At 37.0% G+C, this 12,687-nt stretch overlaps 2 protein-coding genes across 5 annotated transcripts in view; one reads left to right on the top strand and one right to left on the bottom strand.

Moving 5' to 3' along the window:
• PPP4R3B (protein phosphatase 4 regulatory subunit 3B) overlaps positions 1–1,875 on the top strand; it is a 65,018-nt gene extending 63,143 nt beyond the window's left edge. For all 3 annotated transcript variants that reach the window (XM_049651494.1, XM_049651495.1, XM_049651493.1), the window contains one exon: positions 211–1,875. In XM_049651494.1, the coding sequence (XP_049507451.1) occupies positions 211–306 (96 nt within the window). In that variant the 3' untranslated portion in view covers positions 307–1,875. The remainder of the gene's footprint in view (positions 1–210) is intronic.
• A 2,117-nt stretch (positions 1,876–3,992) lies between these two features.
• The window catches only part of CFAP36 (cilia and flagella associated protein 36), a 30,165-nt gene continuing 21,470 nt past the window's right edge, over positions 3,993–12,687 (bottom strand). The window contains exons 5-10 of one of the 2 annotated variants that reach the window (XM_049651496.1): positions 12,434–12,521; positions 10,663–10,714; positions 8,781–8,880; positions 5,052–5,191; positions 4,708–4,857; positions 3,993–4,159 (exon numbers count right to left, since the gene is read on the bottom strand). In XM_049651496.1, coding sequence (XP_049507453.1) covers positions 4,058–4,159; positions 4,708–4,857; positions 5,052–5,191; positions 8,781–8,880; positions 10,663–10,714; positions 12,434–12,521 — 632 coding nt within the window. In that variant the 3' untranslated portion in view covers positions 3,993–4,057. The remainder of the gene's footprint in view (positions 4,160–4,707; positions 4,858–5,051; positions 5,192–8,780; positions 8,881–10,662; positions 10,715–12,433; positions 12,522–12,687) is intronic. The other variant, XM_049651497.1, reaches the window with a different exon arrangement.

Genomic DNA, 12,687 nt, shown 5'->3' with positions numbered 1-12,687 from the left:
CAGGCTCTGGGCTGATGGCTCGGAGCCTGGAGCCTGCTTCCGATTCTGTGTCTCCCTCTCTCTCTGTCCCTCCCCCGTTCATGCTCTGTCTCTCTCTGTCCTAAAAATAAATTAAAAAACGTTGAAAAAAAAAAAAAATTAAAAGCAACTGCACTAATCAGCTTTTTTTCCCTTATGTATTTAAAAAAAAGTCTTTTTATTCTTCAATAGGGCAGTTTGGTTGGTTTAGTGGATTATCCAGATGATGAAGAGGAAGATGAAGAAGAAGAAACATCTCCCAGGAAAAGACCTCGTCTTGGCTCATAAAATACTTACTGGGGACCCTGAAACGTGTGGTCTTACTAAAATGCTGCATCTGTTCAATGAGCTGAAAATCTGAATCAGAAAGCTTTCTCACTTGAACTTATAAATATACAAGGAGTAGCAAAAGATACTCAGTATATCAGCTAGGAGAGTTTAGTTCTGTAAAAAGAAAAACAAAAAAAAAGGCTTCCCAGGAACTTGATTGCTTGCTAGTAATTAAGGGGTTTGCCTTTCAGGCTGTCAAATAAAGGTTAGTGACCTGAACCTGGGAGATAGCCTCTCAGTGAGGAAACTCTCAGGTTTGGGAATGGCTTGGGGAGGGACAAGGTTGATAAAATATTAAATGCAGGGTTGCTCCGGGGGGGGGGGGGGGGTATCTGATCTAGAAACAATTGCAGAACTTTAGTTACAAACCCAATAACATTACTTGTATAATGGTGCTGGCCATGTTGTTCTTTTAATCAGTTGCCTCTTTTTAAAAAATTTTTTATGGAAAACAAATTCAACTATCATAAAAGTGAAGTTATGCTGTTGGGACCATTTTTTGAAGTTTTAACAAATTCAGCCTTATAGGTAGTTGGAGGGAAGTACACTCTGTGTTACAGTACATGTTGAGTTTTCTACACCATGAATTTTCAGTATGTATTTTGATGAAAACAAGCTGGATTCAAAATGGAGAGTTTTGTCAGTAGAACTTTAAAATCAGCACTTTTAGAGATAACTGATGCCAAGTATCAGTACAGTATTTCGAAATGATTTTTTCTAGAAACTTGGGAGTGGGTTGAACAGAATGTTTCCAACTGTCTCCCTCCCAGTCACTCTTTGGTGGAGGATACTTTGAAGTCACTTTCTGTTTTGTTAAGTTGTCTCTGTCCAGAGCTGCAAGCTAGTTTTAAAGTGTAATTTATAAAGACTCCCATACAAAGAATAGTGCTGAATTAAGTGGCATATCTAGAGGCCATTTTGATCCAAGAAGTTACTTCAGTATCAAAGTCAGTATGCAGCACATGAAGTTTTTCCATAAACAAGGGTGTAATATTAAAGCTGCTTTTTTTTTTTTTTAAAGAATAAAAGCACATTCCATGTACGTAAATGAACTTAAAATAGTAAGTTGAGGCAAACAGTTAAGAAGTTTTATTTTTAGAACAGCAAGTTAACTGTAAATATTTTAATGTTAGTTTTGCTCATCTATGATCTGAGATCATGCTGAAGTGAGAAAAACGTCCCCCAAACTACAATTTAATGCATTGGGAAGAAAAGTGAAAAATAGTAATTCCAGCTACAATCTTCAGATCACCCTTGTAATGTGTTATGGGTCCATTTTTCCTGGAATAGCTTAAACTGAAGCAGTTTCCCCTGTTTTGGAGATTTTGTAGTTAATTTTAATTTTGGCTATTGTTTGGAAAAGATGGGCTGTCTGTGTAGATATGAAGTATAGTTTTTCCATAAAACAGATGTTTATTTTGTATTAAAAAAATACCACTGTACTTGTTTTACACCATTTGTATACATGTGGTGATATTAATGCTGACCTGTAAAATTCAGGAATTAAAATGTGACCCTGTAATTCTATGATTGTTGCTTTTGTTTGGTTTGTTGTAAATATAAGTTAACTCCATTTTGAGATATGTCCATTTTATAGTATCTTTTAAAAGTCAATAAATTATCCATAGATATTTATTATAAACCACTAAGTCAAACACCAATCTGAATGAAATAATTCTAACAAAGGTTGACTGCACTTTAAGTATTACTGATTCTACTTACAGAAGGTGTGCCTTGGGCAAATGAAGTCCCAGCACCAAAACATCACAGCATGGGGCTAGTCTTATCTCTTTGATTAAAGGTTCATATAATGAAAAAGACCTTCCACTTTAAGAGGCAAGTGACTCAGGATAATTTAAACTAATATCAGTAAAATTACCATCTGAATACATTTTCTTTCAAGAAAGTTCTGTGAAGCCCCTTTCACTCCTCTTAGCTCTTAATGAATTTCCTCTTGTCATCTAAGAAGCCCAGGTCTAAAGCATTTCCCTATTTACTCTTGACTCTTACTGATTAAGTAATTTTAAAGTTCCAGTAGGAAATATTATCTCCATACCTTATGGAGAGTTTAATTTTCCTTTCTGAAGAATTGCCACGAGTCAAACATTTAAATCCTCATCATCATAGATAGGAACCATTCTTATAGCAGAAATGTGAATGTTTTGTTGACTTACAGGATAACAGTCTTCTTGGTACCTAGGCTCACCCACAATGATATGAAAAGAGGGCTTAAAGTATCCCTTGAAAGAATATTAAGTTTCCACATGTTAGCTACTGTCTTAATGACTACCCTCACTCAGGCAGATCAGGATTTTTATATCTTTATCTTCACTCCTTGAAGCAAGCCAGAGCCCACATTTGTATGCCTGAGGTTCTCTTAAAATTATATCTGTAAACATGTATCCAGTATAAAAACTATTTTTAATAAAAAGTTACATGAAACATTTCTGTGTTTTAATCACTAGTTTTTCCTCTTGTCCATCTAAGTGATGAAAATGTAACAAATGTAAAGTAATGCTGGTTTTTCTCTGCAGGTTGAAGACTGGAGCTAAGCGAATTTTGGTATCCCTTTTTAAAAGTTTATAACTGTAGATTTAAAGAGATAAATTGGAATTATAAATTCAATCTCAGGAGTAACTAGAAAAGGGGGTGCCTGTTGGATGACACAATACAGGAAGTTTCTGAAAGAAAGGTCTTCTACTATTCTGGTTATCTGTGAACAACTACAGAAGACCACCCAGGGCCACTTCACACAAAAGACCTATACCCAGGGCCACATTCCCCCCTGGAGGCTCAATCAATTATTCCCTTTATCTTTTTTAATGGTAGGCTTCCTAGAAAGAGTGAGTATTTTTAACATCCCCCACATCCATTTTCCAAGTCCCATTTGCTCTTGCCTCACATGTAAATGCCAAAATCTATCTTAACACTGCCCATGATAACTAGTCTTTTGATTGGATTTCCTTATACTTGGTATACCCACAACTACTCTTAACTCACCGAGTAGTCTCCGTACAGCAGCCACACTTTTTTTTTAAAACTGAACAGTTTGATGATGTAATTTCCCTGCTTTAAAACTTTTCAGTGATTTCCCACTGCCATTACAAAATCGAAAATTCCCACATTCCCTACAAGGCCACGCAAGTCAGTACCCCACCTACCTCCAATTTCACACACTAACCCTCTCCCTTCATTCTTTGTAGACTCACCATACTGCCCGCTCCTCACAAGGTGCTTTATTCTTTTCCCGGTGGCAGGACCTGAATTGTTCCTTCGCATTTCTCCCTGTAATCAGCCTTACTATCAGCTTGAATATTCATTGCCTTCTCAAGGAGGCTTGGCCAGGCCTGCTTAGAACACCACCTTTCCCTTTAAACACTTTGCTCTTTGGGCCTTCTTCGCTAGCCCCATGAAGGCAGGGGCCTTGACAATCTAGTTGACTGCTGTATCCCTGGCACTCAGCACAGTGCTTAGCACAAATAGGTAGCCAAGTTTGAGTAAATAAACGCGCTAGCAATTGAGTTTCTATACCCTCTCAGCTCAAGTAGCTGCCCTCCCCACCACCCTTTACCTCAAAAGTTTAATAAAGTAGTAATAATGAGCTTATATTTGCATTTACAAACAAATATTTGAAACTAACAGGCTCAGTTTAAGGATTAAATAATTTATTTTTAAGAAAATTTGAACTTGTGCTAAATTGCTTTTAAAATTACTTATTAATAACTTCTTCTTTAAGTTTCTCTGCAAGCAATCTCCTCTTTAGTAATGTTTGCTTCTCCTCTGCTGTCATTTCTGGTTTCTCTGTCATTTCCTTAAAAAACAAAAAACAAAAAACAAAAAAAAAAAAAACAAAAGAAAATAAAAGGAAAAAATTGGCTATAGTATAAGATGGGTTCATTAGTCTAGAATTCCCAACATACTGCCTCAAAGAGCACTTTCAGTAAGTAGAAATTTAAAAAGCCACATGTGGACTGGGTTCCCTAAATCTCTTCTTGGCAAAAATCTCTTCTTAGAGAAGAAAATCTCTTGGAGTTTGTGGCCACGGTATTGCTTTGTGATTAAAGTATTTCCAAAGGCTTAGGTGAAACAGACTGCTGATCTTTAAGCACTCAGCAGGGCAAGTAAAGAAACAAAAAAATGTTTATAATGAAATTGCTGTCACCTCAACCTCACAAAATGTTCGTATCATGGCCATTTCACTGTAGAAAAAAACTTGGCAGGTGCTACACTTGCAGGGAGGTTAATAGGAATGGATGGACTACAAGCAACATTCATTATCAGGACTGTCTTGCACACACTCTGATTTTGAGAATTCCACCTCCAGATTTGCAAATTTTGACACAGTAAAGCCATCCATACCTCTGCTTCCCCAGCAGGTTTTCCCTTCTGCTCAGAGTTTTGTATCTGCTTAGTCTTCATATCCTTTCTCATGGACATCAACTGATCTCGCTTCTGCTTGAGATAGCGCTCTCGTTGCCTGAGCTCTTCCGTTCCAAGTGTTGATAAATTCTGGGTCAAAAAAGAGAAGGAGCCATTTAAATTCAAATCCACACAATAAGTGGCACAGATAGCCACTGGCTTATTGAACTCAAAATTGAGTTCAAGATCATAACAAAAGCCAAGTGTATGGCTGTTTACATTGTTTGTTCTTAGTACTTTGCCATTTTGCTCATAGTTCTTAAAAAGTAGTGCTTTTTACTTACTGCTATTGGTCCTTCAATGCTTGCATGTTCTAAGCCAGGAATCTTCAGGCCTTTTTGTGGGAAGGAGGAAGTTTCAGGCAGCATTTCCAGCTTTCTTGCTAAAGGTTGTACTGACTGATTAGCAAAATGCATTTTAACTTCTGGCAGTAATTAGATAGAGACCAATTAGAATACTGTAAGAAATATTCAGTATGAGACTAGGTTCACCAAAATGAGCTAGTGTTTTTTTCTCACTGACTTTTTTCTTATTTTCCAATCAACACACACTGATTCAGTGCCTATATTGTGTCATATACCTGGTGACAGTAATAAACATGGTTTCTGTCCTCAAGGAGCTAGAACTACTCTTTCTCTTGAATGATGACATTTCAACAAATACCAAGCTCCTGCTGTTTGGTACTACAGCTACAAGAAGTATAATTCTTGTCTAAAGATTAGAATTACCACTATAATGTAATACAAGGCTGACACATAAGCTAAATAAATAGTACACTAAAATCCCTTCCTGGTAATGTAATTGGTTGTCAAACTTTTGCTTGCAGGTAAAAACTGTTAAGTGAACCTTTATTTTCAGAACAATGAACTTAAAGCTATAACTTTTTGTATTGGCAGAGTGCATGCCAGTAACATCATTTTTTGTTTGTAATACATACTGAAGAGAACTACAAACCTACCAATTCTTTAATAAAATGTAAAGATTTTAGAGTTAGGGTAGAACTCAGAAGAGAGATAAGAGAGCACTCAATATTTTCCAGTTATTTGGTGACTGCTAAGAGTAAGACAATTAAAATGCTAATTGCTTTTCTGAGCAATTTGTTACTATAAGATAAGGTGATTTTTAAGACAAAACATTTTCAGGGTAAGTATGTGAACCATGAAAGACAGCAGAGTGAGAGAAGAAAAGACTCAGATAAAGATGATACCAAGAACTGAAAACAAGATGGGACAACATGATCTATGTGTCTCAAAATGCTTGAAAATCATGGCAGCACAGTAAAACCAGAAATAAGTCTCTGTATGAACAAAAAACTTGCCAAAGGACCACTGCTTTAGCATGGAGCGAGTGGAATGCTGGCAGGGCCAGGGAGGCTGGAAGAAGAAAAGCTCTTCAGGCTCTTGGACATAAGGGAAGCCTCCAAAGAAGAGATGAGGCTGGAGCTAACATTCCAACCAACCTAGACAGAGAGCTACAAAACTAACTTAGAAATAAAGACCCACTTCAACAAATTAGTCGTGATTTGCTCACAGGAGTTAAACATGCCATTCTTACTAATAGTGACTTTACATGGAGGTACGCTTGGCCCCCAGATACGGAAGCAGAGAGCTGAAGAAGGACAATCCCATTCATTCTGAGGAGGGGGGAATCCCAGGCACATCAGTATCTATTTTTTATTTTTTTTTTAATGTTTACTTATTTTTGAGAGAGCGCACACACGTGAGCAGGGGAAGGGCAGAGAGAGGGAGACAGAAGATCCAAAGCGGGCTCCATGCTGACAGAGCCCAATATGGGGCTCAAACTCATGGAACCACAAGATAATGACCTGAACCAAAGTCAGACACTTAATGGATTGAGCCATCCAAGCGCCCATGCACATAAGCATTTATATTCAACTCATGTACTTGCTCTGGATAGTTCTTTCCTTGACTTTGTTATGAACATCTTGTATATTCTAACTCAGACCTAGAGAGGAAAGTACTTGAAACCAAAATACTTAGCTTCTCTATTTCTAGGAGTAGACCATCAGAAAACCAAGAAGCTAAAAGATCATCTTATCTCTGGCAACTCTTTGCATCTATCTGAGAACAGATGCTTATCCATTTCTAGCAAGAACCAAGGAAACACATGAACAAAAGGATTAAAAAGGAATTCAAACTGCTTTTTGATTCTTCCCAAATTAGGTCTTCAAAATGGATTTCCATCACTTTGCATAAAATGATTTCCCAGAATATCAGATATACTCATTTTTTAAAAATAGAATAGTTTTTCAAAACTAAAATCATTACTTTAGAAATTATCTGCCATTTTTTCTGTGCACTTATGTGCATACTTGAGTTATATGTAGTTTGAGATTAAGTTTTCTATAACTTCACTTTAACAGATAAAGAACTAGAGGGGCATCTGGGTGGCTCAGTCAGTTAAGCATAGGAACTTGGCTCAGGTTGTGATTTCACAGTTTGTGAGTTCGAGCCCCTCATTGGGCTCTGTACTGACAGCTCAGAGCCTGGAACCTGCTTCAGATTCTGTCTCCCTCTCTCTCTCTCTGCCCCTCCCCCGCTTGTGCGCGTTTGCTCTCTCTCTCTCTCAAAAATAAACGTTAAAAAATTTTAGAAACAAAAAAACTAGACAAAGCAAATTTATTCAAATTATGTCAAACACAAGACTGAAGCAGTGTGCACTTAGGTCTGTATAAAACAGAAAGTTAAATTTAGGCCAACAAATTAAAAAAGAACTCAGACAAATCTAAAGCAGGTACTTTCATAAATATAATCAAATGAAGTTTTTCTACCTAGAATCTGAATATGAAAAAAGAAAAATGATTCCATTTGCTAGGAATAAAGAAGCAAGGCAATTTCATCAACTTGCTTCTGTTTCCTATACCTCATTGTTTTATCAACTAAGAGTACCGTAAAATCAGTGAGTAAAAAATCAAACCTATCCTATCTCAATTATAAAAGTTCTTCTTTTTTTTTAAGTTTATTTATTTTGAGAGAGAGAGAGAGCAAGCACGAGAGAGTGCATGCAGGTGCAAGCAGGGGAAGGGGAAGACAGAGAGAGAGAGAATCCCAAGCAGGCTCTGCGCTGACAGCATGTGGCCTGACTGGGGCTCGAACCCACAAACAGTGAGATCATGACCTGAACCGAAATCCAGAGTCGATGCTTAACCAACTGAGCCACCCAGGCACCCCAATTATAAACACAAGATTTGGAGGCAGAAGACCAAAGTAAGTTACGGTTTTACCATTTAAGTGCTCAGTGATTTTGGACAAGTCACTCAACTTCCCTGAATTTCTTATAACACAGTAATAATAAGACAGCAGAAAAATAAGGATCGCAATATCTACCTGACAGTTGTGTGGGTTTTTTTAAATAAGAAAAGGACATTTTTTTAAAACCATAGAAATGTAAGATAAAATGAACTGAATTCATGCTCTTGGCTCCACTTCTGTTTCAGAATTACTTGTTTTCTTATAAAAGAAATCAGAATATAGTGAAAATAGATTTGCTGTACAGTGAACAAGTTCATCCACTAACATTTCCCACAAGGATTCTCATCAATTTTAGTTCCAATGATATTTCCTGACTAAACCTCTGCATCAACTGGCTACTTCTTGTTTTCTAGTTATGCTTGAATTCATTAGTAAAATAGTATTACCTTTCCAAGTTCAACTTCTAATTCACAGACACTATATAACCGTGGTCAAGGAAAACAACAGATGTGATGTGAACATATGTTGGATGCTGTAGCCATGGCACAAAGGCCGGTGTCTCCCTCAAGGAATTTGACTCACTCCCCTGGATGCCAGGCTTCACTTAGAAATCTGGGGACTACACTCTGTCAGCTGAGTGTTTCCCACCTGCAACTTCTATAGCTAAATTAAAAGAGAATTGTAAATACCAATGGCCATTCAGTCATTTTGAAGGTTAAGTATGCACGAGAAAGTAACACACTCTTTATAATGTTTACGTATTCATATTATTAAAGAAAGTTCAGTACACTTCAACCTTACCTGCGGGTGGGTGTGCAAAATGTTCACCATCCCCTTGGGAGTTCATTTTTGCAGTTTCACTTGCATGCACTGGAGGCTCTTCTGTTTTAGTCTCTGATAACTTCAGGAATTCATAACACAATTAAAAAATTTTTAGATTAATTTTGACTAATTCACTACTTAAGTTATCCAAAGATGTCATTAAATATTGTCTACTAAATCGATAATGAACAAGAGATTTTCCAAAGTTTTCAGCACTTTACATCTTTTACTTTTTGAGGTAAACATTCTCATTTCAAATCATGAAGTGCTAAGAGTAACCAACAAGGATGCTTAGTACTTCAGACTTAGCAAGAAGTTAGGTTCAAATCCAGGCTTCACCCCTTACTACTCATGTGACCTGAGTAGTCATTGATGTAATTGATGAGGACACCAATAGTACTCTAAGAGAAATAAATTCACTAAATTACAAGGTGCTTTTCCACTTAAAATAATCTATATAGCACTACCACGTTATGCCTGAAGAAACCACCGACTGGTTTATTTCCATTTCTAAAATGGGAGAGTATATTTAAACCAAATAAATCATTTAAATCTTAGAAAGAACTTAGTCAACTGATAATTTGTTTTTCTTAAAAACAGTAAAATCTAATCACATGTAGCTTGTTAGGAAGCTCATGACAGAAGCCCCTACATGCTGGTAATGAACACAGGAAGATTCATTATTATACTATCAGCTCCACTTTTGTGTGTTTCAAAATTTCCGTATAAAAACTGTAAGAAAAGTTTTTAAAAAACCCAAACATGTACACCTAAAACACAGTATTATTCAAGAAGCCGAATATAGTTTCCTTATAAACCAAAGTGTTCATACTAATGTCTTCTAATAGCAGTTTTGAACTGATTTCTGTTCTATACTCTTACATTAAAAATATTAATATCTAAGAATTGCACGTTCATTCACTAAACGGAGATTTACTTAAAGATAAATAAATCCCTCTTAATCCTAAAACATCTCTATTTCTCCTGCTCTTCACTGGGTACCTTGGGAGTGAAATAAGGTTTTTCAAAGACAATGCATGATACACAAGCATGTGTCATAGTGATTGAAGGAAAAAAAGGAAAATGACTTTTGAATGATTGAGAGAGAGTTTATATTCGGTTTCCCCTTCCCTTCAGAGAGATTTGGGCAAGTGTAGAAAGAGAAGCAGCTAGAAGAAGGAAGAGGAAAGAATAAATATTAGCTTCCTTCACCTTAGCCAGATACATGTTTAATTTATCCTTAGGAAAGATTAGGTACTTTATAGAAATAGTTCTTAATGGAAGAACAGTATGCCAGGAAATATAATTACTAAACCATTCTGCGGCAGGCTGATAATGTTAAAATCTTCAGGAGACCCTCAGGAGTAACTATAGCTGCTGTTTCAAAACAGTAAAGGAATCAAAGAGAGCAGGAAAGTAAAATATTTTTCTTAATTGTCTCTATTCATAAAATTAAGGGAAATTTTTAAAGGAGTCTCTCAAAATATGAATGATATTACAGTTTTGGGGAGTTAATAATCTCAATGTTTATTGGGTATTTAAAAGGTAGGTTGCTGGATGGGTTATAAAGTGAATATGGTTATAAAGTTACATATAAATGCTTAGAATTGCCAAGAGAATACGATACTCTGAGGAACTATGTGGTTCCACATAAGCAGCAAAACCTTGCCATATAAACCTAAGAGATAACAGCAATGAGAGAAACCTGGCTGGCTCAGTAGGTAGAACATGAGACTCTTGAGCATGAGGTAAAGTGTTCGAGCCCCATGTTGGGTGAGTTTACTTTAAAAAAAAAAAAGAGAGAGAGAGAGAGATAACAGCAATGAAATACTTCTACTATACTAATATGCTCTGTGGGCACCTGCTTTTTTCTCTTCCTTTCTTCTTCCTGGTCATATTCCTCTTTTGATTTTCTGAAATATACAAAAATAAGGTAGAAAAGTAAATTTTCTTTTTTGGTCAAAGAACAAATATTCAACAAACAACATTCTAAACTAAGCTCACAATGTGTTTAAGGAATCTTGGAAACCAAGGTGGAAATAATTAGGCTTTTCTTAAAGCAGCTTAGTCAACTGAGAAAGACATAATATACACGGCATAAAATGGTAACATAAAATATGGGTTTACTCATTTCTTCTGGAAATGTGAATGCCCCAAACTGAACAAAGATCTACAGATTTGAAATCCCAAACTCAAATTTGAATGGCAAATCTGATCTCTCACTTTAAAATTATGAGATCCATCTCTCCCCCCATTCTAATTTTTCCAGTGGCATGGGAGTTACCACAAAGGTCTCCTGATATCATTATGCCAAAGCCCTATCAGCTTTTGTAAAATGCTCACTGAGGCCCCCTGATTTAGAGAAATAACCAAGTCAACTCTCGTACGTGTTTATAACTAAGCTCTACTACTCTATAGTAGTACATCTCCCTCAAAAACCTAAGGGCTTTTTAGAAAATAAAATCTAAAAGTACAATGCTGATCAATTTTCAGACCATGAATCAACCAACAGAAACAACCAGTACAAGTCAAACTACCAGTCCTCTAAACCTATTATCAATATCCTTAACTCTTCAAACCTATAAACTCAAAGCATCCTGTGTTTTCTCAGGCTCCCATCTGCCCCTGCTGTGGGAAGTACGACCTGGCCAGAAGAGGTTGGGTTCACCTGCACACCTGCCTCCCTCCCTACAACCACTCAAATCCCCTGGAAATAAGCACTAAGTCATGGAGGTTCTTCCATAGTTCCTCACTAGACCCATCCTCCTACTGACCATCCTGCCTGTCCTCCCTTCTGCTTTGACGTTGAAACGAGGTGGGTAGGGCTGGAACTACAGGATGTTATAAGACAGTCATGTGTGTGGTTAGGGCTGAAGAGAAAGGAAGGGCCCCCAAAGGACAAGGCCCCATTCTGTAGGGGACACATTGGCCACAAGTGTCCTAAGCCTATACATTCTCAAAGGAGATTTAAAAATTAGGTGCTTCAATTGCCACTCCCTTCAAATCTCCCAGAGGGGTTAAGAGACAACAGACCCAAGAGAAAAAGAACTACTCCTTTAGTGTGCTGCACACTCCATGCCAGGCATCTGGCAGAGAATCGTGTAACTGGGGCAAGGAAGAGACCCACAAGACAGTCATCTGGGATGAGCACTTCCCACTGTCTACTTTTCCCTTGCAGGGTACCTGCCCAGTCAGCTATTCGGCCTGTGGAGTCTGAATGTCCAGCCTCCTACTGTTAGACACCTAGAACGAGCCATCTCAAATACCAAGGTCCAGAAGCCATGGAATGTCTTGCTTACTCAGGCCACTACGCCCCTTTCCAGGCATCAGGATGGGTCAACTGCAACTTTTCTCACTGGTGGCTAGTTTCCTGTTCCCATGATGAGAGGAGAAAAAGACCCTCCCATTTGGCCTGATATAGTATGAGGCATGTGAAAATCATTTTTTCTGTCAATTAAAAAAAAGTTATGCATAGTTATAAACAAGTACAATGATAAATCATTTTTATGGTTTTCAGTAGAGCATATAGATATTTTTACTAGTTCATAATATTTTGGAGATAGAAAACATATATACAGATCATATCACAATATTACTAATGATTCATTCAAAAAATAATTAAAGAAGGATACCTAAGAACTTCCCTCAGGATTTTCATCTCTTCCTGTTCAAGATCACTGACCACATCAGAACCATCTGTTAAGCAGTCAGGTAATACACCTGTTCAAAACCAAAGACCACACAAAAGAATATAAACTCAACTGAAAACATTTATTTCTCACTACTCTAACTCACCAAGAAGTACAAATCAGTTTATTCATATCTTTCGTTTTAAAAATGTTCTCAGCTATTATCTAATTATGGTCTTTTTAACTTTTTCTTGTTT

The sequence above is a fragment of the Panthera uncia genome, assembly GCF_023721935.1.
Source record: "Panthera uncia isolate 11264 chromosome A3 unlocalized genomic scaffold, Puncia_PCG_1.0 HiC_scaffold_11, whole genome shotgun sequence".
Taxonomy (NCBI): domain Eukaryota; kingdom Metazoa; phylum Chordata; class Mammalia; order Carnivora; family Felidae; genus Panthera; species Panthera uncia.
This window is presented reverse-complemented; position numbering and strand designations above follow the sequence as displayed.